This window comes from Corvus kubaryi, unplaced genomic scaffold (genome assembly GCF_017639235.1).
Source record: "Corvus kubaryi isolate FWS band 111438036 unplaced genomic scaffold, C.kubaryi_AGA036_p1.0 130, whole genome shotgun sequence".
NCBI classification, from domain to species: domain Eukaryota; kingdom Metazoa; phylum Chordata; class Aves; order Passeriformes; family Corvidae; genus Corvus; species Corvus kubaryi.
In genome coordinates, this window is record NW_024580665.1 from 2,271,702 (window position 1) to 2,299,231 (window position 27,530).

A 27,530-nucleotide genomic window follows, 5' to 3' on the forward strand; every position below is an offset into this window, starting at 1 on the left:
TATGATTTTTAATTCATTCAATTATGGAATTATTGCCCTTCTGCATTATATAAAATTATTTGAAATTCATTTATCATTTATAGATATTTATAAACACATTCTAAGTAAAAAACCCACGAAGTTATTATTATTAATGCATTTTGATACAACAAATATAGCAAGTTTTGGTTACAATTGTTCAGCTGCAGAACAAAATTTTTCATGTTTGTTTCATTTTCTTCTCACTGTGGTCTTGCTCCCATGACATTTCCATACTGTTGTGTAGTGATGATCATGCATTATCTTTGTAGACTTCTTAAACACTGTTTTATTGGTGTGAATGAGAGATGCTTTCCCTTTGCCCCAAGTGTTAGTTTGTATTTTTGTTAGGAAAGATTATCAGAAACTTGCCAGAACCATGCCTATTTGTAAGGACCTACTCAAGAGCCAAGGGTGGTGGGAGTAGGTCCTAGCCAGACATAAGAACCACCAGACAACAAGCAGTCAGGTTTGCTTGCTGTCATATTTCTTGCCTCTTACTTTCCAGACAGGCAGCCTAATTTGCATCGTTTTTGTCTTGCCTTGTACAGAAGTTGAATGGTACTTGTGGCACCACAGGATTCAAATGAAGGCATGGTACAAAGTTGCATCGTGTAGTGGTGAGAGTATTTTCACAGATGGAGTAGATCACCTAGACAAAATGGAGTGTTAAGACTCTGATCTCTTAGTCCTGGTGGCATGTATTGTTCATTCTCACGCCAGCCTTTACAAATACCAGGATGAAAATTCTGTTAAAACTGGGAGCTTTTCATTCATCCTATTCAGTTTTCAAAGCAAAAACCTTAAGCAACACGGAAGAGACTCCAAAATCCATTAAGCTACATAACAAAAAATTGCCCTGCCAGGAGAGCAAGCTTGTTTTGTACTCCTTGTGGAGAATGGAGAAGTTGATGTCTCTACCATCAGCTGTGGCCCTGATCATAAAGGACCACTGCGCCCTATTGTGTTCTAGCAGCCAGTTCTACCACAGTGTTATAAGAAGGCCCCTTCTAGACCTCTGGTCTTTTTAGATATGTCAAACTGCAACGTAATCCTTTTTTCTTCTGAAGTTAATAGAAATATGCAGTTTAAAAGGCAAGTCTCTGTACATTGGGGTCTTGTTTTCTAATGGTTCCTGGAAGAGACTTTATGCATGAACTGTGCTTGTTTCACTAATTGGATTGTTGCATTCAGCTGCTGTTGAGTTGATTTGATAATACCCAATGGAGCCTCTGCATTTTGTGAGCAAGGGTACAATCTTGGTGCATCAGTATCACCGCAACTGTAGCTGTGTTAAAACTGTCACATTTGCTGACCATTCAATAAAGGTCATTCTGTTTGTGACAGAACAAGCTAGCCAGAAAAGAATTACATGGCTTCTGGCCAAAAAAAATAAAAAAGGGCACCATAGAAATATTTTAAAGATGTATCCCTTTTTCCTTTTACTTTTGTTTCCTTGGGATCCTTTCCAAAGAAATGAAGTGTATTATTCATGTGGCTTTTGGGAGAAAGAATATTGGAAATAGCCTTTTAGCAATACATCACTGAGGTCAATATGCGTACGTCAGATACAGGTGTTGCAGTTTTATTTGCTATGCAGTGTAGAGTGATGCAGTCTGATCCATCAAAGTAAGGAAAAGCTGGCTTCCATCACATTCCACCTTAGTGTGGAGCAACTGCTTTAATGCAGTCTGAGTGCTGCTACATCAGAGTCTTCATCTCCCCCCTTTTTTTGCTGATAATGTTATTCTGGAACACTTGGGAGAAAAGGCACAATTTTGGTCTACAAATGCCAAGTGAAAATTTAAGTCATTCTTTCAAAGACAACTGCTGGTGCAGAAGCTCCCTGAGTACTTCAAAGCAATCCCATGGTACTGGAGTGTTAAAGGTGGGTCCAGAGTGTGTTTGAAGATCATGCTCAGTGTTGTTGCTCTGAGAAACTATGTGAAGGCCACAGGAACTGAATCTTCAGTAGGGAGTGAAATCTTTCTCAAATTGTCAATAATGTATTTTATTTAAGAGGAAAATCAAGCAAGAAAATACAAATAATAGCAAGGAAGAGCTTTCCTGTGCCACATCAGATGTTCAGCTCCATTCAGAATTCCTAGAGGAGTCAATGGGAGGTATGTCCAGTGTATTAGACTTTTCCATACTGCTTGAATATCATGTCAGTTGGCTGTGAATTTTTCTCTGTGACTTTCTAAAATGTGATAATTTGAATTCAAATTTATCCCTTCTTTGGCAATTATTTTATATATTTTACATTCAGAATGGCAAAGGGTCTTTCCTGTCATTCAGGTTTAGATGCTTAGATCTTTTGTAAACTCTTTCTGGAATAATACACACTAATCTCTTTGGAAATATGGCTGGAATAATTGCAAATGATCTCTGAATTCCGACAAAAATGCCACATGGCTTTGGCTGAAGCAGATTTAGGCTAATGTTAATTGTCACTGTTTTAAAACTCTTGGCAGGGAATGGGCAAGATCTAGAACATAGACAGTTAATTTAGCTCTCTTCCTGCTTCACTCCCAAGGTGTTACAGTTCCAGGATGTAATAGGGAGAGTAAAATACTACTGTATGTGGAAAATGAGGTGGGAGTATTATGTGGAAGGCTGAGGAATTAGAAAGTCAAGTTATTTCTCTTCTGTTGTTCGGGATAGATAATGTGAAAAATCCACTCATTTCCTGAGTCCTGAGTACAGAGGACATTTGGAAGTGTGCTTAGGATAGGCTGAAGGTCTGAAGTGGTTTATCCCAGAGTACCTGGACCACTGATGTAACAAAATCAATGGAGGTGTAGACGGGATGTGCTTCACTGCATGCTAGTAGGATCATGGTCTCAGCCCTCTGTGTTTCAGAGTGCCTTTATTTTGAATTGTCCCTCAGTTCCATGTCATCCAAAGTGACAGAGGTGAATCACGATGGGGGAAGTAAATTGAGTAGAAGCCATGAAGTGTAGCAGAGGAGGACAACAGTGCTATTTCTGAAAGACAGGAGTGAAGACAAGATTTCCATTACAGGAGAGACAAAAGGGATATCCAAAGAATGAGGAGAGAGATGCAAAGTGTAGACCTTTTAAAAAAGGGACAAAACTTTTGCTGCATTAAAAAGAATAAAAAGAAAAGGAATCAATGAAGGGATGGGGCATGCTCCAAACAGTGAGCAAGAATATCTGGCACTGAGAGCTAAGACCTTGTTGGGAGCTGTTAAACATAACGCTACAGCTGGAATGTGATTCTAGACCTCTTACACTACTTTACATAGCACAATCATAATCCAGTGTTTAAAGAATATGCTTTATAAATGTTTGCACTTTTATTGCCCTTTTTTTCTTTTTTTGGAAACAACAATAATAGAACTTTTTGCTATAAAAAGAAAAATGTTGGCTAGCTATTTCACTGCAGGGAGAGTGTTGGTTAGTACTGAGTACAATCAGGGGGGACCAGCTCCCTGGAGTAAGCACAGGCATAATATTTTGAGCCTAGAACATCTGTACATTAATAATTAGTAAGGTTAGATGGAAATTTCTTATTGAAGTCAACTCCATTTTCTTGCAGGCGTGACCGACCTGGTTTTAACTTGTATTTCATACCTGCGCAGAGATAACTACAGTGGCAGGAAGTGTTAAAGAAATCTTACTTTGTTTACTTGGGGATAAAAAATAGAAGTAGACAAGAAGTGTCACCCTACCATAGTAGGGCAGTGATGAAACGAGAACCTTTTGGTTTAAAGTATTGATTTGCGGAAAACACTTACAACTTTTCCCCTCTTCATACCAGGGACCTCCATTGTTCTGTGAAATCTTTCTTTCCTTGAAAGACTACAGTAATGGTAAACTGGGAGATCAGAACTATCAGTGCTTGGGCTTCTAGCTGTGTATGCCAGTTACTGTATATTTTCTCCTTCGGATTAGATAATGCTAAAATTCTTACATATTTTAGTTTGCTAACTGTTGTAGTTTGCTAACCATGCAATCAGATTTGTGAGGCTTTGGATTCATGGAAGAGTAGTCATGCATCAGTATAATATCAAAGCAAATGGAATAAAAGAGTTCCTTTGTTTCACTGAATATCAGATTGAATATTCAAATAACATATAAGTATTTTAAATAATAATGAACACTTGGCAGCATTTTTGTGTGTAAAGCCCAACATAATCAGAGTACTGAGCCTGTCTGGTCTCAAGGATGTGTTTGCTACAGCTGCCTAATTTTACAAAGCAATTCTGAGAAAACATTAAAAACAATTTAGTTTGAAACTATGAAAACAGGGAGTATGTGGTTTACGTGCAACCACTTCCTTGTAATAGATAATCTACTGCTCTGCAACCCTGGAAGGGAATTTTCTATCTTCCTTTTCTTCTTCAAGCTAACAATTGATAGTCTGTCTCAGATATATGTACGTCCCACTTAGTCAGACAGTCCTTATCTGTGCACTTGTTGAACACGTTGCAGTGAAAGAACTAATTAACACATATTCTGTAGAGAATTCTGTGCCACTTTTAAGCAGGCCACAGAGTACATATCCTGAGATGCAGATATCCTATTTTGGTAAGTGATTTCCAAAGGCACACAGGGCAGGTCTTTCAGAGGTGTTTAGGGTTTCAACACACACAGAGTGACATTGTGAAAAGCACATCAATGAGAGCTATGTGTGGCTGTCATTGAAGACAGTGGAATGCAGGTACCTCACCTGATGAGGTTCTTCAGCATCTGCAACTTAATTGCCTCTGAAAACCTGCTCCCACCATCCAACCCAAGTCACTTTTGAAAATGGAAGACAGATACCTGTGAAAATGTTACCTCTGCTGTACTGTGAAGTGAGCCTGTTTCTGAGATAATCATAGGCAAAAGTATTAGTTGTTTCAAATTCTCTGGTTATTGCCATTTCTAGATCATTTAACAGAATCTTTAGTATTTACCACATACACATGCAAGAACAAGACTTTTATTCTACATTTATTTATAAGATAAAACTAAGAAACACAGTTTTATACATTCAATGATTTTACTGTAGCGTCATGGAGAGATATGAGTCTGTAGCTCAGCAGCAGTTAGCAAAGATCTGGAGGACATGAATTCATGAAGAATGCATGACCTTTTGCTGATACTATTCCATGTTCATGGTGATCCAGCAGTGCCCACTTCCATTATGCTAATTTTTGGAGAAATTTTGAGGGCATATGCATGTCTGTCAAAAGGTTCTTTATATGCAGGACCAGGTTTTGCCCAAGGTGATCGTAAGGTAAGGCTGAGCTTCTGCTGAAGTTTCCTTTGAAGTCATACAGGTTATTCCCTGAGTCCAGTTTCTCTGTGAAGCCTGTCATACTGGTATTTCCCAGTTGTCAATTATCAGAGCAGTAAATTAGACAAAATCTGCCTCTGCCTAAGCAATGTTACCATTCTTTTCTTATTTTTTTGTAAATATCTCATGCTGTAGAAAAGTCTGGATCCGAAGCCCAGACCTTGCTGGTTTGTGGAGCCAACTCCAAGGATGCCTCTCTGTTTCCTTCCCCAACTGAGCCCATGAAAACTTGGAGAGATGAAGCCAGAGCTAAATGTTTGAATCACATCCCTGTCTCTGTTTAGTGAATCCTTATGCTGAAATGTTTGCACATTTATGTATAATTCAGCCTAATATTTCATGTGAGCTGCCTTCCTGAGCTAAATCAGGAACAGCATGTGCAGTAACTGACCACAGATCTGACACACATCCGGGGTTTCTTCCCCCATCTGAGCTTACTGGCTCCAATCCCTGTATTTAGAAGGTGCAAAATATAACACAACAGCCAAAACATATTCTGTGTGTTAGGAGAGGAGGGATATCTGATGCTAAATTTCTTAGTGATTTTTGGTGCAAAAGAGCCAAAGGTTACAAGTTTGAATAATAAAAGCAAGGCATTGTTTCCCCTTTGGTCTCTTTCTGAATAGCAGGTAAAGCCAAAGGGATTTCCTGACTGGCAGGCAGTGGGAAGTTTCTAATCTGCAGCTTACATGAGCCTGTTGTGTGTCACCACCCTGCAGAATAAACCAGGTTCTTTTTGAGACACAGAGCATTATCCTGCAAGAAAGAAGGGGGTCAGGTCATTGATACAGAGCACTGAGCCAGCCCATCCTCGTTCTGCCACCTCATCTGAGTGAAGTGTTCTGAAAGGTAACTTGTTAGCCCCAAGCTTTGTGCTCGGTTAGGTGTTGCCTACTGATGCCATGTGAATTCTCCAGTAACTTTGTAAATTGTCATCCTGTGCCATCACTACAGGAGGAATCAGTATAAAGGAGGTCAGATGTTACATTCTGTGCTCTGGTCAATGCAGTACAACTATATTTGTATGTTCAAGCTCAATTCAGACTAAATCTGTATTACCAAGTAGTTGGGGGCTATACAGACCGGTCTAGAATTAATATGAGGCCTTGTAATTAACAAATACATCATTGTTATTAAGAGAAATGTTGTACTGAAAAAACATAGGAAATAGTGCTATATAAAAGCTCCATATTGCCAGCTATTAGCAAAAACGAGGCAGAAATAGCCAGTTAAGTGACAAAAAAGAAACACATATGCAGACTGTGAATATAGATCCATAAATTATCATTTATATTACCATAAAAAACCTCATTTAAATTTCAGAATACTTTTAAGATCAGTAGTCACCCTTTGATTGCTTTTTTTTTGTGTGTGTGTGTGTGTGTGTGTGTTCAGAATAAATAAAAGGAAATTAACTTATGGGTTGAGCTATAAGACATATTCTAGCTGCAAGGGCAATTAAAATGCTGGCTACTAAAGGGTGAGATGTTGATGAAGAGAGACTTTGAAAGGCTGATAGCATCTGTTAATGAAAATTCTCAGAGGCATAAAATCTGTTTGCTCAGGTAGTTTGAAAAAGGAAAGTGTAGATAAAGGTTAGGAAGAGGAATAAATATTTTTCTAACATGATTGACTGAAGGTCAGATAGAAAGAATAACTTTACTATAACTGAGGACAATTCAACTAGTATTATTTTTTTCCAAGACATTTATCTGAGGTGAACCCAGGGTTTTTTTATGATGAATATGTATTTCGATTCATAGTCTGATTACCATAATCTCCTGTGATTGTTTCTTCAAAGGAATAATATTTATCACTTTTTAGACTCAGTAGTTCCAAACGTGTTCAAGAGAAAGCAGACAGCAATACTCTTGCACACTCATACCAAAAACCTTAATGTATTGTGGTAAAGAGTTAACTTCTGTTCCCAATATTTTTAAATTTACAGCATACTTTGAAATTATGTTTTTCACTGTTTGAATATATGAAGTCAGTTTAGGTATTTTCAAAATCCTCTGCTGTTGATAAATGAGTAAGTTTCCTTTTTCCAGAACATCTATTGCCTTTAACAGAATAAAGGCAGTGATTCTCTCTTTTGGCTAAAAAAGTTATTTAAGCTTAAAAAGAATTAATTTTTATTTCCTTTCTCAGATGATAATTCCTTGCAATACTTTCCTTCTTAACTCTATTTGTAATTGTATCACAATTATGCAATTTTACCTTGAATAATAAATAATGGTTCCCATCAGTATCCCAGCTCACTGGGGGCTTGGAGCTATTCAGCTTGCTCTAGTAAATAAGAGAAAAATGTATTCTGGGATGCCATATGGATGGAATGTGGCTTTACATGGAATGTGCTACTGTTGTTTAGCAGACAGGTTGTCTTTCCTAGACGGATAATTGTTAACTCTTTGATTCCTAATTAGAATCATTTATTCTGAGATAAATGTGTAAACACGATTAGATATGTACTTTTAACATGTAGTAATCAGCCTCATGGGTTGAGTGTTAGTCAACACATTGGGATTTTTGTTCTGGTTTAGTTTTTCAATTGCAGGTAGACATTGTGAGTGATACCTGATGATGATGCTTTACACAACTTTATTCTTTTATGTGTTTTCTTCCATTGATTTCCATGCATGTTTCAAACAGAAAAATTACACAGCATCTCTCTCTTTCCCTCCCTACTAGAAGAAGAATATAAGAGACTGTCATCCAAATGTGCCTGAAGTTAAGGACAGATGAAGTCCACTTAGGCTTCATTATAGTCAGCTCATGGTGTCTGATGTCAGGAGGATTATGGCTGAGATATTTTCTATCCATGGTGACTAGATCTGGTTTTTTCAGTTACCAATGCACAGGGGTAATGAAAACAAAAACAAAAACAACAAAAAAATCTCTGGTGGGTCTGGAGGAAATGGCTGGTAATATCTGTGTATCTTGGTTTCCTCTATTTTTACCCAAAGAAAATTCTGTTCTGATTATGTCATTCAAATGCTTTACAGCTGAAGGCTGGTCTGTTGCAAGCAGCAAGGCTTCTTGCTTGCTCCATGGAAGAGGCCGTAAGTGAGGCTGCAAAACCACTTGTGAGCTAGAAGAGCTCAAAGATGAAGAAGACAAGGGAAAGAAGCCTCTACAGAAAGCTGCATCTGGGCAAGGCTGTGATATTGTACTACGGTTATGGTGTTAGCTTCCTGATACCAGTAGGATGCAGGATAGTCAGAAAATGGTTTATTCTGGGTTTGCTGATGGCACTTGGAGCATGTCCTTGCTGGAGAATTCAGGGCACTCAGGGAAATTGGTGTTGGTCATAAATATCATAGGAATTTAACTCCATAGATTTGTATCTCACTGTGTGTGTGACAAGTACCATGCTTACTGCCTAGTTTTAGGGTTTGGGATCTGCTGGACAGACAAAGCCCTGGACTCTGTGGAGTAATGTACTTAGGCATTTTAATTATTTTTTTGTTATTCAGATATTCGAAAGCTTGGAAGTTAATTACTTTTAATGCTAATGTCATTTTACAATTTTTCCATTTGCATGTAAAAATTTTCCCTTCGGAAGAGTTCTCCACTACTCTTGGGCCCATGTCTCCCAGATCTCAGCACTGTCTGGTGACAGAGTGCCCTCACAACTCTGGTAGCATCAGTATCAGTTTCATCAGCATCAGTACACAGAGGATACCCTACAGCCCATACCACTGGACAACACAGTGCTCTTCACCTTTTGTCACTTCTCAAAATTCGTTATTCCTTTTTCTGATTTTCTGTGCTAGTTCTGCCTTCTCTACAAAATTTTTTACCTGTTATATTTTCCTCAAGTGGAATTTACTCTGATTTTGAAGTGATTCCATCTTGTCTGTTCTGTTTCCAGTCTCTATATAGAAGCTGTTCACTCAATTAATATTCCTTTGAAAATTATTTAAATAAAGATTTGCATAGCAAAGCTAAAACTAGAACACAGCTCTTCTGATAAACTTCGGATCATATCCTTGTACTGAGGGATCCCTATCTGTCCTACACCAGCAGATTTGCCCACAACATTGTGAAAGTCATACGAATAAGTCCCCCTACGGAAATGACAGCATTGCTTACGGCATCTTTTTGTCTTGTCCTTGGTTATTGAACTCCTTGATCCCTTACTACATTGCTCTCATTTTACACTGGCACAGCTTAATTCAAAAACACTGTAGTTGCATTGACCTAAAACTTGAATAAAATGAGAGATGAGTTAGATGCAAGGTTGTTATGAAAGAATAGATCAAGGTGAAATGGATTCAGAAAGAGCCATTTAGGGGAAAAAAAAGGTATTTCACTTGCATTCAGCAGCTCTGAATTTCTGCAGTTTTAGCTGTATCCCATCCCTAACAAATATGAACCAGATGGTTCCTGCAAATTCTCCTTTAGAGCCAGGCAAGTTCACATTCACTCAACCAAGCTGTCATACCTATTTGTGCATATTTCTCTGTTTATGGATGACAGGTTGCAGTACCATAGTTTAACAGGGGAAACTAGAGGTTTACAGAACAGAAAAAGCAGAAATAATAATAAAAAAATCATTAGAATGTGTTTGTTGCTTGATCTAGAAGGTTGTCTGCTACCAGAGTAGTGGAGTGTAACACTTTACATGTTGGTTACCAGCTAGAAGTGATCAGGTCAAAACTAGATGGATTGCACTTACTCTATTTTATTTAATAATTTGAATGTAAGTTTGTTAGGCTGAAAGAGCATTCCAGGGTCCTCAGCATTTGCTGAATTGCTTCCTGGTGACTCATTTAGTAGCTTGTTCGCTGCTTCTTCCCCTGGTTATGAAGTTCTTAAGCAGACCTGGGTTATACAAAGCGTACTTACCCCACAGACATGTTGGGATTTTGGATGATGGGGAATGTTTGGGGTTGGCTAGTTGTTTTTTTTACTCGTGCCTTACATGTTGATCTGTTTGCTTTCAAATTAGTGTTAGGTTCAGTGCCAAACACACAGAATATCCAAGTATATCTCAACTTACCGACCTCTGGTACACTTGAAGTGTAAGCTGGCGTCATAGAAATTGTATTTGTCAGGGGGAATCACTTGCCTGGATGGCTTCCTTTTTGGTGATCTCATTGTGTTCTTGACAAACACAGCTCGACACTTAAGTCCCTGAAATTCACTCGTGGGCCAGAGGCGTAGATCTTTGTATCACATCCCAGATACATAGTTCAAAACACACATATTCAGATCAGAGCCAATGTTCATTCAGGTGTCACAAGCATGCTGCATGTCAGGAAAGTACACCCCTCATAGGTCGTTGGTACTCATCAAGGCAAAAGGAAGAGCAAGTGCTCTTTCATTTCTGTAGAAGGCTAAAGGTCCAAGATCTTAGCAAGAACATTCAGGAAAAGAGATTTAAATAAGTGGTAACTTTTTTCAGTAAGTACTTTGGTGCCAGCTGCAAGGGCTCATGTGGCACTACCGATGTTCCAGTGTGATTGTTTCGTCATGTCACATTAATGATTGCTGTTATTTAAACAAGAGTAAGTTCAGTCATGTAGCACATAGAATTTCATATGGCTGAGAAAACTGCTGAGATGAATTTTGCCTATGTGGATGTGGGAGAAGTTTTGTGAGCTTTCAGAGATGCAAAAGAGTGAAATGTCCTCTTCTCTTGTGTTAGTAGGATCAGTGGAGAGATGCTTGTATCGAAGGAATGATCAGAAGGGCTGAGTCACAGACTTTACTTCCCTGGCAAAAGCAGGAAGATACTAGCTGCATTTGTTTCTTAGTCCAGCTTCAGGGAGGACTGGCCAGAATGTAATTCCATCTGGGTTGCTTAAAGAACAGAGATAGCATTGCAACAAATAATATTTTCCCTGCTTTAAGGGAAATTTATATAGAATGATTTCTTTCTTTGCAAGCTTCAGTCTGCAAAACTCAAAATACTTGCTTCAGCTCACTGAGAGGCAGGCTGGGCACCTGTTTTATTGCTGTACTTACCTTCAGCCCAATCATTTTGCAGGCTGTTTAGATGAGGGTTAGCTCTTTGAATTCATCACTATTTTAAGAATAAGCCAGACAATGGCATATATGAATGTTAAGGCCAGGATCATCTAAGCTTTTAGTGGTGCAGATCAGATTGACTTGTGAGGTTGCCCTCAAAGATAACAGGAGCAACATGTGTGTTACATGACCTGGCAAGTATGGCCACAGCCATTATGTGACCAGACTATTCTTAAATCTGTAATGGCACCTTTTTAATAACATAGTGCAGAGAAGGGATGTGGTGCCTTCAGATGAACTAACCTCAGAAACAGTGCTTCCAGAAAAATGCCTGCCTTTTATCCTACTACTTTTTCACATCCAAGGTATGACTAAAAAAAGAGGTTGAAAGATCAGATTAGAGTCTAGATAAATTTTGCTTGTGGTCTGTATTGGTATTAATGACTACAGAATGAGCAGCCACTGAATTTTTGGTGATGGTATTATGTACCCATTTCAAGATAATCTCATTGCTGTCATCTTCTAGGAGGATGACAGTTTTTCTTGCCTTACCTAGTATTTTTTGTCTGTCTTGATGGAAGTAGTATGAATTGGCAACAGTATTGGTAAAAGCCCTTCCTGCACGACTTCTCCACAGACCTGTGGTGAATTACCAGTTCTTTAGTCTTTTGGAGTAGATGTCATGCACACCAGACAAAAACTTCAGACCAGAGATATTTGCCATGGCTGGCTGTTGCCTTCTCCTTTAGGGGGAACAAGATGAGAGGTACCTGTAAGAGTTCTGCACCTCCAGGGTGCTCAGGGGTGAGCATTTCTTGAGGAGCTTTCACAGGTGTGTGTCCTGAGGGCAGGGTGTGGAAAAGCACTGTGTGCAGGCCTGGTCACTGGTGCACACAACACAGGAAATAATTTCCCTGTCCATCACCCAGGCAGTGCTCCCAAAATGGCACAGCTTGCATTGTTATGCTAAAGAGAAATAAAAGTTCACATTTGAAGATAAAATGGTCCTTTTAGTTAAACAATCATATTGCTTATGTAACTGCTCTTTTAATGGTAAAGTACAGCTGGAGCCTGGAACATGTTGTTTATGGAAATACCACGTGATGGGTAACGATGTAAAATGCAGCAAATGGTGCTGAAGGCATTAGACATGGGGAGAGACCTGACGCTGGAACAGCGAGGTTGCAAGTGCTGCCTTCCTGAGAGCAGGAGGTTTGAACCAAGCTTTAGTAAACCTGAGGAATGGGCTCTGTAAAGATCTTCAGAGGATTGGCCTAACGAGCTGTTGCAGGAAGGGCAAATGGTTCTTCTCAAAGCAAGGATGGGAGCAGGCCCAAGAGAGAGGAGCTGGCACAGCAGAGATGGTACCCATAGGGAGGATTTCAAGAACTGGCAAGGGTAGAGGGGACTGTGATTGTAAAGACTTGATGTGACAAGGAGAAACAGGAGGCAGAGAAGACAGAAATTACAAAGCTCTGACACTTTTCGCTCTTAGTTTACTGTAGTTGTATTTTCATGCATAGGAGAAAGGCTGCTGAGTAATCTTGCTCTTCTCTTTCTTGAAATGGTAACCACTGACTAATTCACATGCATACAAAAACACATATACTCACACCCCCACAAACATGCAATTGCACAAAATCAGGAAAATTCCCCAGCTTTCTTCTGAGATATTCAAGGTTTGACAAGGGAAATTCTTACTCAGTGTTAACTGAAACTGGGAGCATGACAGTCAACCAATGGCATCTTCACTCCAGCATATTCATTTTCCTTCTTTCTTTGAGACAGTTCACAAGCTTTGTATGTGTCGTTAGCAAAAAATAGAACTACAGGTATGTTAGAAGTGTCAGTTTTTCATAATATTTTGAACTGATTTGTTCAATCTGGAGTAAAAAAACCTGGACTTACAGACTGTTGTTGTTTACAGCAAGCTCAAGGTTCATACTTAGATGTTACATGAATGATGAAACAAAGTTGTAAATATTTATTACTTAGTGGAATCATGTCTTTTTAAAAGCACGTCTTTGTACACAGGGCATTCGTAAATCCCCATTAGTGGTATTTATGTTTCCACATAAAAGTTCCTCATTTGCAGCCAAAAAAGTATCTTAGGCTTAGATCTTCCTCCTACGTGTAATGGAATCACAATGCTGTCACAGACATCACAACCATTTTTGTAAAATATGATGTTAAGGAAGACTGAGTTCATTGTACTATACATATGTAAATGCCTCTCTTTCACTAGTCTCAGAGGAAAGAAGATGCCAGAAAGAATTCTCAACCAGTGTACATATTAATTGTCACCACCTTTCATGGGATAGTAAAGTGCATTCATACGAGGAAAAGCATTAAGAATCAAGGAGGCTGCACAGGGAAAGTGAGGGCATTTGAGTGAGACCTAAGGAAGTCACACGGTAAATTACAATAACCTAATTGTAATCCAGAAAATCACTCTTCCCTTGTTTGTGTCTGTAATGAGGTAATGGTGCAGCTCCTCTGGCTTCAGACAGCCACTACAGATTCACAGCAGGCTGTGGAAGATCAGGCTGCAGCACAAGTTTTTTGTTATCACTGTACCTCTGCAAGGATGTCTGAGTTCAGAATAGTTATTGGTGTAATTTGCAGCATGTTACGATCTGGTTTAAACTCAGAAAAGCAAAGAAAGCTAAATCTCTGTGCATAAACTGGAAAGAACTTAGAAGGTACAAAATACTCCCAGAAACGAGATTAAAACTAAATGAACTTAGATGTTGATGCCAAAAAATTGATGTATTTTATTTAATAGTAAAAGGGGCAAAGAGAAAGGAAGAGAAAAGAAAAAAAGAGAGAAAGAAAGAAATGGAAAAAAGAAGTGTGAGTGGGGGGTGGGGGGACAGGGAGAGGTGACAGGGGTTAGGTAGAAGCAGATCACCCATCCAAGGGTCCCAACGATGTCTCACTGTTCCCCTCCATCTGGTCTGCTGGTGGTGAGAGTCCCCTGTCGCTGCCGTGGCCACGCCGGTACATGCTGCCACACGCCACACGCCAAAGGGTGCAGAATTCCGTGCATTAATAGACACTTTGGGCCAGGTGGGAACGCCCATGTGTCGCCCCTTGCAGGGGCTAACGTGACACTGCCCCTTGCAACACTGAGGATCTTTTGCATCACCTCTGGTGATCTGGTGCAGGGTCTGGAAACCCCTTTGAGGCGGGCCCCTGTGATGGGCCATGTCACCCCTTCTGCTGTGGGTAAGCTTCCCCCTCCCAGTGAGGACCCCTCAGCTGGGCTCCTCTGCACAGTGGAGGATGGGCAGCCACTGCGCTGCTGACCACAGGCTTTTCCAAGATACCCCAAGCCTCTCCTCCCTCCATCCTTTGGTTCGGGGGTCTGTGGGAGCCTGGCAGCTGATAGCCCTGGGGCTGTGGTCTCTCCACCTTGGAGGTGTTAAGCCTGTGCTTTGTGAATGTCCCCAGCCCTGAGTTGTTACTTTATCTGATCTTCATCAGTGAGCTGTGTAAGGCCTCAGTCAGGGCCCCATTCAGGGTGTGGTAGTCTTCTCTGCAGCTTTTGTAATACAGTTTTAAAAGTCCTTCAAGAAAATGTTTAAGTCATAAATTATAATATTTCAGTCTCTGACAAAGCAGTGAATGTGTAGCTCAAAACTCCTTTTAGTTTCAGAAGCGTAGGGAACTGATGTTAATTGGTTGTTGATCCTGTATGTTTATGTGCTTGTGTGGAAACTTTTCAAGTCTGGCTGTGGATAAGAAATCCACAGTATGACTAAATTATTGGACTGAAAGTTTTGCAAGTAAATTATCTGGACAGAAACAGCACTCACATGGATATGCTTCTGTACAATAAAACTCTACTGAAAACCACTCTGTGTGCTTGAAGTATATGACCTCTGTCTTTGCTTGGCATCTGCTCAGAATTGAAACTATTGGAACTATGCACAAAATCAAATTTCCTGAATGAAAACAGGTAGTACACCAAGTTCCCAGCTACATACTAAAGTAAAGGGATGCAAATCAATATCTGATAACTCCTACACAAGCGTGACTTGACAGAGATTCTGTCTTTAGTTCCACCACTTTTCACTTAGGGACTTGACTTGGGTTCTGCCGTTTGCCAAGGCATGGCTGTTCGCAAGAAATGAAATGCTGCTTGCCTCTGTAATTTCCCACTGTGTAGTCCTTGGTCATTCTTTACCTCTCTCCTGTGTTGAGGATGCTAAATGAGTTGGTATTATCTCAATGAATGCATTGAAAGTGTGTTTAATGCTGCTAGACTCCATATTTAAAAACTTTTTTTGAAATCAAAGTATCAGTAAAATACTCTCTTGTGGTTGTGGCTCCAGTGACTGGTACAATGACTTAATTGGCATTCTTGTGCAGTGCTTGGATCCCTGCCAGCTAATGACCCCTTGCTGCAGTCTGCACAGGCAAATCACCCCTTCTGTCCCGCTCCTCAGTCTGATGGACTTCTGCCCAGGTAACGGCTGCAGGCTCCTATTCTCAGCTGGTACAGACCCCAGCATGACCATAAACATCCCTGAGAGGATCGTAATATGGTATATTGGACAGACTCTGATATGCCTTGCAGTAATATGGCACCAAGACCTTCTGCTGAAGTCAGCGACTTTGCTGATGGCATAGCTGAAAGAAGAAAGTGGTCCCTACACTGTTGTTTTCTCAAGTAATGAAGCACTTGCAGGCTCTCAGCTAGTCTGTGTCTCCTTAGATGATGCAAGTTTTTGTGAACCCTTTGTCAAACATTCAAATTAGTTTTTATTTTTGTTCTGCTTTTAAATTGTCACATTGTCTCTTCCCCCACAGGATTTTCCATTCTTCAGGCAATTATGGAAGCAGCAGTACAGAACAACTGGCAAGTGACAGCCAGATCTGTAGGAAGCATAAAAGATGTTCAAGAGTTCAGAAGAATTATAGAGGAGATGGACAGACGGCAAGAAAAAAGATACTTAATTGACTGTGAAGTAGACAGAATCAACACCATTTTGGAACAGGTATCTGCTTTTCAGAAATTGTGATATCTCTCTGACAGTCATCGTTAATATGTCCAGAACTGTTTCTTTCTAGAAATTAATTGAGTATCCTTTGAGACGTGAGTCCCAGCAACTGGCCAGTTACCTAGTAAAATTAAGATGCCACAGTGATGCCCATAGTTGGTGGCAGCACTTACATGTAACCTACCAGGAAACATCTCTGTGATATTTTTTCCCAAATGTTAATAATGAATTATTTTTAAGTAGGTTAAGAACCTAAAACCTCAGCTGCCAGAGTAACATTACTGGAATCAAGGCTGCTTGTAAGGATTGCAGTTTCTTAAGTGGATCATGAAACAAATGAAAAGCCAGTGAAGTATCACAGTATCATCTTAAAGAATTCCCAAATGGAAATACTGCTAATGAAAAATTCAGCTGGTAGTCCAAATGACTCATTAGTACTTTTTGGTACATAAAGCCCTCCCCTCTGCACAGCCAGTGCTGTTGACGGGCTTAAATTGTGGGTGATGGAGTCTAAACGCCTTTGTGGGTGAAGATGCATTTGGAATGACTCTTTTGCTCTTGCATGGCTTTCCCAGTGTTTGCTTTGCCCCAGAGGAATGACCATACCCTCTGGTCATCCCAGGGTGCTACCCAGAATGCCTGTGCCGTTGGTTGTGCTGTGCAATGTGCTTGAAGAGGTGTAGTAACATGCAAATTGTTGGGAGCAGATGCAGGACAGTACCCTGCTGCCTGGGCTCACAGCAAAGCTGGTGCTGGTGTGGAACCAAATCCACGCTGCCTGGTTATTCACAGGCATGTGGGAATTCACTTGTATTAAGACAGAAAAACCCTCTGATTACTGCCACTTCATAAATTTAACTGTGGGTTCATAACATGGAATAGATCAAGAATAACATTTAAATTTCATGAAGCATTAGCATATCTCTTAGAAATGTTGTATTGTAAACTACCAACAAACTGACTTCACCGCCATAAACCCTGGGAAACATGAAAAATATATTCACCGTGTTCCTTCTCAAAATATTCAGTTCCTGGCAAGACTTGAGGTGTATCACTGAGGGTCAGTCTGTGGGGACAGCCAGGTGCCATAGCTGCTACTTACAGAACAAGGAAAGGTGCTCAAGGGAACAGGGCACAAGCCATGCTGGTCCCTAACTCTGGTATGGTTCTGATACTAATACACAGCGTTGCATTTTACACTGTATTTTTAGGCAATATGGTGAATGTTCTCTTCTGGGAAATTCATACTGAAAAGTGTAAAAAACTTCTCTTTTTTTTTCTTTCGTTTGCTCATGTTCTTGGAAAAGATGCAAAATGCCATACCTACCCACAGCCCACTCTTCTGAAAATGCTGCAGGAGAGCACTCCTGAGCCAAGCTTAAAGAGCTCTTTGGGCCCGCTCTCAGCTGAGAAACAGGCCTTTTGTTTGATCTAACTTCATTTACATTTGTTCTCATTTTTTCTTCTATTGTCCAAGTGAGAGGAAAAAAAGTCAAACCATTTCAGTGCCTAAAAGGAAAGCTACATAACAAGCAAACCATATAGCAAAAAACCTGACGACTCTTTTCTTCTGCTACTATTCTAAATTCAACTCTAGTGAAGTTTAAATTTTGTTAAATGTATAACTCAGTCTTCTATCAATGTGATTAGCATCTGTTAAGTGAAAATTTGCTACCAGGGCCTCCAGGTTTCCCCAAACTCTACAGTGCATGCCGGTGCCCCTGATGCTAAGAATATCTTCTGTCAACAATTCCCAGAGGCTTTTTGATTGGATACTGAAAAGCAGTGACTTAAATTTCTACAGGGAAAGTCAGTAATGGGGGATGGACCCTGGGTTGATAGCTGAACAATTATTGTTTGAAGGCTTTTCCTTCCATCTCCTCTGCTTACCTTGTTATCTTCTCATAAAGTAGTTAAAAGTTTTCACAAACGTGTGGTATTTAAATCCATCCATCCAGTTTGCTCAAGGGAGTGGAGAGTTGTCTTTTTTTTAGCAAACTGTGTTTGCTGATAGCATATTACTGAGGGGAGAGATAAGTCTGGATTTGCATATTTCAAATCTAGCATTTTATTGCAGTTTAGAAAGTCAATTCAGTGCTATGTGTGGAGTCTAGGAAGGCTGCTCAGCTGAGAAGCAGTAACATCTGAGCCTGTTACCACTTGCTGATACACAGTTGCAGATGGGTTTGAAGCTTTTTCCCAGTGAGAGCAAAAGGAAGCCAAGACGTTTCACCTGTCGGAACTGCTATGTCAGAGTACTGACGGACAAACTGTGTCCCATAGAGGGCTGGCATAGGCTGCCTCAACCCAGCTGCCTCTCCATTCCTCTCCCTTTTTTTGGCCTCCTAGGAGCACAACTTCAAAGGTCAACCCTCCCATCAGCTTCTGGGAGTGATGCCTCCTTCCAGAGAGGGGCTTTATGTGGTCACTGTGTGGCACCTGCTATTTCATTCTCTGAGTCAGCAGCAGCATTTGCCAGTGACCGTGGATTTCAGAGGCTTAAATAGAACTTATTCAAGAAGAAAAGTCATAGCAGAAGTAAACAGACTGTAAACCACTAAACAGTCTAAACACGCACTGACTTTGCTATCAGACTTTTGGGCTCTTGGCCAGCCCGTTCAGCAAGCTTGTCAGTGCTTTGCTCCAGGAACCATGTATCATGGCTTTGTGTTAGTGCTTGGATTCAGTAAGAGTGACCTCTTTTCCTGTATCAGACTGGTCAATGTGTGCACTTCTCTTCCTTTGATCCTTTTTTCAACCAGTTCAGACCCGGGTATACATCTCTTCAAAAAATTCAGGCTTATCCAAAGACAATTACACAGCTGGGGATTTTCTTTTGAGACTTCAGGTCGTTCTGGAATACTCTGTACCTTCCTCCAGCGATGTGCAGACATGGGAGTCAGTGATTCCATACACCTTTAGCATATGGCACATGTGTTTGTCCCTATGTTTCCAAGATCTGTAGCCTGTCATATGAAGTATTTATCTTCTTGGGGCTGTCTGGTACCTGCTACTTGATCTTCCCAGCTGTAAATATAAGGTCAGGGAGAGAGGGCACCTCAGCTCCTACTCTGCCTGAGTAACCTGTTTTGTGCCAGTTTTCCTACTGCAGGCTGATCTGTTTTCATTCCCTATTCAAAAGATTTTGTGATGGGCCTTACGTTTTGTCCTGGAGGTGGATACCCTGCCCCAACCTCTTCAGCTGTAGAATAGAGGGAAGCAGAGAAATCAGTGGTTATTCTGTAAGTTGCCATCTGTTTCTTCACTTGCTCTGTAGTTCTGTAACCACTGAGCATGTGGATCTGTATCACCCTTGCACAACAAAACTATATCCAATTCAATCATCTACTGGCCTCTCAGGCATATAGATAATAACACTTATGTCATGCAAAATTCATAAGCTCCCCACACTTCTTGTCCCTTGATGCTAAAATATTCTGTATTTTTTCACAGATAGATATAACATTTTGTTCTCATAAACAGAAGAACATTTTTTTGGAGAGCTAACAGTAAGCCTTAGACTGTTCAACCATGTATTTAGAAACATGTTTTTGAGTTAAGAAATATGTTTTTCTTATTCCCAGGACAATAAGCTGTATTTCAGACTAGAGTGGCTTTATGTCCATTTAGAAGAAAATCTCCTGAGGGCAAATGAGGAGGAAGAAACTCCATTCAGGATCAAAATGGTGAAACTTTACAAAAGACCTGTTTATTCCAGAGACTGCATGCTTTTATCAAAAGGACACTATCTCCAAACTTAGTCATAGAGGTTAGGCTCCAAGGCAATGTCTGTATTGAGTGAAGGCATCTCACAAAGCAAAAGCAATATTACAGTAGAGAATGCAGTCCCCAAAGTTTTACAATGACAGCCAGGCTGTCAAAGACAACTTAAAGTGAAGCATCTCTAGGATTAAGAAGGGTAATCTGATTGACTGAACTCTGTCCCATGTAAGCACTGACTATGACTTGACCTTCGAGTCTGAAATTTTGAGATTAGGATGGAGGTGTGCAGGTTTTCAGTACAGCCCCAGCTGCCTCTCTCTGAACAGCTGCTCAGATCTCAGAGGAGTGTGCTCACTGCACAACAACTTTCACATTTAGGGTGTCGTAAGAATAAACACGGAACTGCAGTATTGCGTTGACCAACAGTCATTAAAAATAACAATAGAGAAAAATGTAATTGAAAAATTTCAAGACTGCTGTCATGTAAACTTCCTGGTTTATGTGTTCCATTATAAACAGATGGTCTGGTGGGGGGTTGCCTGTGTTCTCCATAGCAATTTAAAATACAATTGTCTACAAATGCAGGGGGACACTTGAAGCAAAGCTGTGGGTAGCTTCAGCTTCTGCTTTGTTTTTGAAGCCCAGCAATGCCATGTCCTCTGAAGGTACCGCACTGCTTGGAGCACACCCTCCAGAGCAGTGTGCCCATCGCCTTCTCCAGGGCTTGGGGCCACAGCCATATCACAGGCTGATTTTATCCTCTCTCTGGAGCTGTGTGGATCAGAGGATGGGGTTCAGCTGAGGCTCCAGGAGAGTATCTGCTATGTAGACTGTTGTGTAACATCACTCTGAAACTGGTACAGTTCATTTTTACATTTCCAATGAACTAGAAACTTAAAATTTAGGACATTTCTTCATTAGGTACCCAGGAGTATTGCTGAAAGTAAAGCAGTATGAAAGGTCACTTCTTTCCCTTCACACCCAGGGAGTTTCAGCAGCTCACAAGTCCATATGGGGAGGAAAGGGGAATTACTTAGGTCAGTCACCCTCAGGACGTAGCCAGCGGAAGAGTAAGTAAAGAATGGGCATAAGTCAAAAGTGACAGCTGTATGTGCCTTAATGGGCCTGTTTCTGTCAGCTGTGAAACTCATAAAGGGCAGGAGATGAATTGCTAAAGCAGAGAGAGTAATGTCTTGGGTTAATCTGCCCCATACACAGCACATTTCACACATACCTGAGGAAAGAATTTCTAGCTTGTAAAAAGGAATGTCTCTCCAAAGCCATCATTCAGATTTCATAAAACAAGCCAGGTTCTAAATGACAGGAATTTATCAGAGCATTATTAGTCATCCTGCAGAATGATTGAAGTAACGTCACACAAAGCTTAAAAGTGTTCAAAAGACATTAAAGCACAGTTTTAAATGTATCTGATCGGTAGTAATAATAATTAATACCAGAATTGTCTCACTGTAAATGTGGAAGCTGCTGTAGGTAAAAGATTGCTGCCAAGCAACTCTTGTTTCTTGTGCCAGGGACGTATGAACCTGAAGTCACCATTAGAATTTTTATTTTTCTGTGATTGTAAAAGTTACTCATTTTTTGTTTCATGATAATTTGTGGGAGATAAATGCACACACCAATGCAAACATATACATCTCCTTTTAATATTTTGCATATTTTTACCACAACACTTGTAGTATGCAGTTATGCTGTTACAATCATATTTATATGGCAACCTCTGCAGTGCCAATAAATGTACAGAGAACCAAAATCTTTGCTCACTTATGCTGTTGCAAGTAGAGAGTCAACCGTTATCCTGGAGACGATATTTAAATTGATATCTTGCTCATACAGAGACTGTATTTGCTTTGAACTTCAGTTAATAGGTAGCTGTAAAAGCACAATTTGCTGCATAGTTCACCTTTCTATGCAGCTTTTCAGAGCACAGAAATGGTGCATGTGTTTGTCCTGAGCCCTCTGAGGGTCCCAGTCACTGTTTAGCCTGTGTCCACACCATCTGAGCTGCTCTAATTGTTGCCCTTGTGGACAAGTCTCTGGAGCAGAGGTCCTGAGGGCCATTGGCAGTCACCTTTCCCTGCTGCATTTGGTGTGCTTTGGGAGCAGATGTACTCACGGATGCTTCTCGTGCCATACCTGGACTGGAGGAGAGGATTTGGTCTTTCATTAGTTCTACAGGTATTTTTCAAAAACAACATTCACAAGAAGTGTTTTAAAGACACAGTATTTGAAGGAAAGGGAGAGCTGGCTAGAATTTATTCAGCATGCACTCCCCTGAGTTTTTTGTCCTTCCCTATTTGCCTATCTCCCCATCTCTAATAGCTTTGGGAATCTTTGTCACCTCTTATAAGCTCCTGACTGATTTTGAAACCTCTTGCTTACTTGTCTCTTTCAGGTTTTAAAAATCAGTTTGTGTATAAATTGCTTTGTTTCAGTCCTGGCATTTAAATGTGGTTCTTTCTTCTTATACATAAAGGATAAGCCCTTTCATCTTAGCAGACATTACCTTAATTTCTGCATCTGTCTCTCAAATAGTTTAATGCTTGAAACTCTGCTTCTAACCAAAGGCTTTCCGTAATTAGTTTCCAAGGCAACCAGCCATCTTGGCGACAATTCAGATGAACCAACTGCAGGGAGAGGAAGGAAACACACTATCAAAATGAATAGTAATAGCACAGTACCACTGTGCAAACAGGCGTTGTACATCACCAGAGACAGTGCGATAGTTCTGGTGTCTCATCAGTTCATTTACAGGGGAAGAAGCCCTAACTCAGTAAAAGAAAAGCTGCACAAGAGTGTGTGTCTTTTTTTCACAGCTCACTAAACTGGGATTAATGGCTTCAGTGTGATATGAATCACGTATCTGGGGGAGGAGGAGAACCACTGGGGCTTTTCAGGGCCCCTCATGGACCAAGGTGTTTCCAAAGTGCATTTCCTAGAGCACAGTTACACTGCAGTTCAAACAGCAAGATATTCAGAATGGGGGCCACCCCCCTGGGCTTTTTGAGCCCAGCTGCTGTTGGTGCTCTCTGGAGCACCCTGACAGTTCATAGCTACAGTCCTGTGGGGAGACGTCCCCTAACATGAGGTCCAGAGGTGTGATCCAGGGCTGTGGTACGTTTGCTCCAGGCTCGAGATGGGTTTGGATCAGGCCACTCCATGGCAAAGCACTATCCCAGTCAAGTCTCTCACTGCTTGTGATTATACATTCATATGGGATTCCTGTCTCTTATCCCACCCTCTTACCTGTGCAATTCCACCTGCCTCTGGGGAGCAGATTAAAGACATCAGGAGCAGCCTGGACTAAATTTATGGAGAACCAGGCCCTCAAATACAAAGTTATCCCACAGTATGCAACCAGTAAGGTGGAAAGCAGCATAATAATTTTAGAGAAAATGAACGTTCCCACGTGTAAAAAAAGCCCATGTTACTAAATTAAATTTGCTCATGTCACACCATGGGCATGCATGTGGAGGTATAATGGTGCATGTATTACTGGAAACTCTTTCTTCCAAAATGTGTAATAAATAAAATTATCAACAATATACATAGACCCTTAAAAAAACCCCAAGTATCTTCTGTCCTGGGAAAATGCATATAAAGAATCAGAAAAGAAAAATATTGCTGTATCTTTATTACCTCATATGAGTAAAACAGCCACCCCTGCTGCATAAACTAAATCTAGTGAAAATAAATTAACTCTTCATAATCTTTTTCAGTTCATGGTTTATGCACCAAGTTATATGGGGAATATTGCAGAGTGCTGTTTATAGTGAAGCAGAATAAACCTTTCAGACTCTTTGAAAGCATTGAAAAAAGGCAATTGAGTGCAATTCCAGTCACAGTAAAATGCTATTTATAATAAAAAATATAAGAAATAGTAACCTTGTCTTTCCTAGAGGAGATTGCACAGACTTTTTTTCTTAATTTTGTAGGGCATTTGAAAAGGAAAGGAAATGCTTAAAAAGAAAAAAAAAAAAAAGAATGGCTAGTATTCAGTATTTTTGGTCTGCTTGAAGGCAGTGCTCTGCAGTACAAAACCCCTTCCAAAAAATTCTCGTGTGAACACTGGGACTGAATTACTGCGACACTTCTGGGTTATATCCAAATAATAGTTTGAAGTGATCCTGACATGCAGTAATATTTTATATAAGCAGAATTCTTTTTCCATTGGACTTTGTCCAATTCCAGGGAATAACACTGGGATTTTACTCTGACATGCTGATGGGAAGTATGGAGAAAATGGGAAATTTGTGTGTTTTTCAAATGAAAACTGTGTGACTCAGTTTACCTAATTTCTTCCTTTCTTCCCCCAGTGGATATAGATCCTTTCATATTTTGAGCAGCTAAGACTGATAAAGCTTCGTTTACGCTGTGGGATATGAAAAGAAGGAATGAGCATTGTTTATGTGTGTCTGTGATTGCAAGGGTGTGCTCTTAAGGGTGTTGGATGTACAGTTTCATGGTATTGAAAGCCAAAAGGGACATTTGGATATCTCCAACTCCCCTGTGCCACAGGGTTTGGGGACGATCCAAAGAGCACTAAAGAGCTGCCTGTTAGTAATGTGGATACACCATCACACTGTGTGACAGTGCTGAAGCATTTCTGGCTTCTGCAGAAGGTTTGGACAACTAAGAATAAATGTAATATTACTATTATTAGCAATCTTTGTGAAAGTGACTTCATGTGTTGTGAAATTTAGGGAAACATGCTAAGCTGGAAGTCAGCTTTGATAGTGGTGGTTATGATCTACCTGATATGGGCTTGTAGGTCTACAACAAGAGCTGCTGAGGAGCAAGGAGGCAGCATAAGGAAAGAGAGGGTACGGGAAGCTGGTAATGAGGATGGTATTGTGGTGGGACCACGTCACACGGGATTGGAGCTGGTTGCACTGTGGATTGAAGGAAATATACTGTGAATGTTGCTCGGGAAAGCAACTTCTCTGTGATTTCTGTGAGATCTAAAGCCTCTATGGAAAATTTTAGGTGAAATTTAAATTTCAGAAGAACTTAGGATTTTATAGAGGCTTGAAAAAAGTACTGGAACTTCCTTGGATGTTAAATCATCTTTCATGCTCATTTCTCAAGGCACCATATTTCTCAAAAAAGGTACTAGAACTGCGTAGACAATTTAAATATTATCTCCTTAAAATTACCTATGTGTGGAAACCACTCCCGCATAGTAACATATGTAATAAGGCATTTGCTTCCCATAAACACAGCTGCAAAAACTCCTCCAGAACACAACTGGATTTTTAGTTTATTACCCTTACTTAAGAATCTAAAGAATTCACTAACTAAAAATTTCTATGACACATCTCTTCAAGGAAGCTGTCTGGGAATAAATATGTTTTCTTGAGGATATCTTGGCAAAATAAGGGGGAAAGGTCTCAGCAATTTTGAGTATTCTTTTCATATGGTACAAAGAATTTTTGTTGTGGTTGTAACAGTCCCTTGTATCTGATCTTGTTTTTAGTGAACTATCTTCAAGTGATGAAAGGTAGTTTAAGTTTTGATTATTTTTGACATGAAGGTGTTTGTATTGAAGGATGTGAGTTGTGAAGAGAGATGCAGTCCTGAGAGATATAACACTGGTTTTGTCTGCCTGAAAAAAAAAGAAATTTTGATGGAAAGTTTATTTAATGAATTTTATTCTACTTAAAGAGTAAATAATTGTGATTATGAATGGCAGTTACCAGGAATCATAAAACTCTTCTTTTCCATGTGCTCTGGGGTCTGATGTTTTGCAGTCGAATATGTCCTTTAACAATAATTGTGCCAACAGATTAGTTAATCTGACAAAATTGCTAAATCATATCAAGGAAAATGGGTTTAAGAAAATTTTTCCAGGGCACAGAAAATTTTGTCAGCACAGTGAAAGGAATTGGGAGAAAGTATCATGCCCTTAGAACCGATGTTGCAGTTTGTGCTTTTTTTTCTGAAATAATTTCTAATGTAACCTCTTATGCACAAATTAAATGTGTATTCCACTACACAATGTTCAATCAGCAAATGTCAGATTAGTTATGGGGAAAGAAGGTTTAGCCATATGGAGGGGGTACAAAGCACAATGCAGCTTTCAGATGTTGCATTTAATTACCCTCCAAAGACTAACAAGCACAACCATCATCTATCTGGAGATGGCCTAAAAGCAGAATTTCACTCTTGATGTGACTATCATGAAGGAGAGAGGCAAGGGACAGAAGGACACAAGAAGGGGGCCAGAGGGGGAAAAACTAATGAAGTGCTTCAGAGGCATCAATTCCCTGCTTCCGCCAAGCGCATTTTTGTCCTCTTCTTCTAAGGAGATTCCGGTTCTCTAGGAGAGAATCTCCCATGAGAGATCCATTGCGGAACAGCCAAAAGCTGTTTGAAGAATGTTTTATATGCCGAAACAAATGGTCTTGATATTGTGTTATAGAGAAAAGTGAGAATTTGGTTATAAAATGCAGTCACAAATATGTAAGTTGGCCGTAGCACGGAAGTAAAATTCTTAGGTCCATATACTACACAAAAATACAAAATACATCAGTTGGGACTGTGTGTGGATTTGTCAGATTCTCTAAAGGGCATGAAGACTGTGAAATGGTGGATGAATTAATCTCAAATATATATTCAGTTATTTTTATCTGCAACAAATAATATGTGTGTGGAATCTTCATCTTAATATTTAATACATTCTTCATTTAATATTTAACTCAAATTTGATATAGTACTCATTCTTCATATAAATGAAATCATTGTTTACTGCATATTTTACAGCATCACTACCCCTGGTGGCCGGATTCCTGTCCCGTTAATACCAAGTGAAGAGATAAATCGCCTCCCTGGGTTTGCACTATAGTTACAGTCACAGGGTTTTAACCCTTTGTATGAGGGAAGCAGCTCCTGAAGAATGTGGAAATGGTTTTGTCTCTGCAGAATTAAAGGCAGGACAGGCATCACTTGTTTGGCAGTGACAGACCACCAGTAGCTGGGATATGTCTTTTGTCACCATGAGATTGTGGTTCCTTTGGAACCTCATATATTTGCACTGGTGGTGTTGGTGTGATAGAAAGAGACAAAATTGTGACACCGAAAAAGCCCTTTTTTATAAATTTACTGAGGGAAGATTGAACCTTGTCTAGTGTTTCTAATCCTCAAAGGGAATTTGGTCTTCCTTCAGACACTTGTGTGTAAATTGGAAAACAGGCGAATGGGCTCTGCAAGCTTACAGTAAAATTTAGCTACTGAGGTTAAAGGGATCTTATTTTTACTGTGATATCTGGTTAGATGAGGAAAGTCCTGTTCCCACAGGAGAAGTTTTATTTTCTGTTCTCCTTCTGTTTTTCCTACTCCTGTCTGGAAAATTTACGTGACAAGGCGTGACCTGTGCAGAGCAAACATAGTGAGGAATGATTGTGTACTACTGTCCTTTGCTCACATGGTAACACTCTAGGAGGTGACTGCATTGCTGTTTACAGTGCACTGAAGCAGAGAACT

At 40.1% G+C, this 27,530-nt stretch overlaps 1 protein-coding gene across 8 annotated transcripts in view; it reads left to right on the plus strand.

The window, feature by feature from the left end:
- Positions 1-27,530, plus strand: part of GRIA3 (glutamate ionotropic receptor AMPA type subunit 3) — a 148,724-nt gene that overhangs the window by 50,444 nt on the left and 70,750 nt on the right. For all 8 annotated transcript variants that reach the window (XR_006016151.1, XM_042028464.1, XM_042028456.1 and 5 more), the window contains exon 4: positions 16,117-16,304. Coding sequence is in view for 7 of the 8 variants with exons in the window: in XM_042028464.1 (XP_041884398.1) it covers positions 16,117-16,304 (188 nt within the window). In the remaining variant the exon portion in view is untranslated. The remainder of the gene's footprint in view (positions 1-16,116; positions 16,305-27,530) is intronic.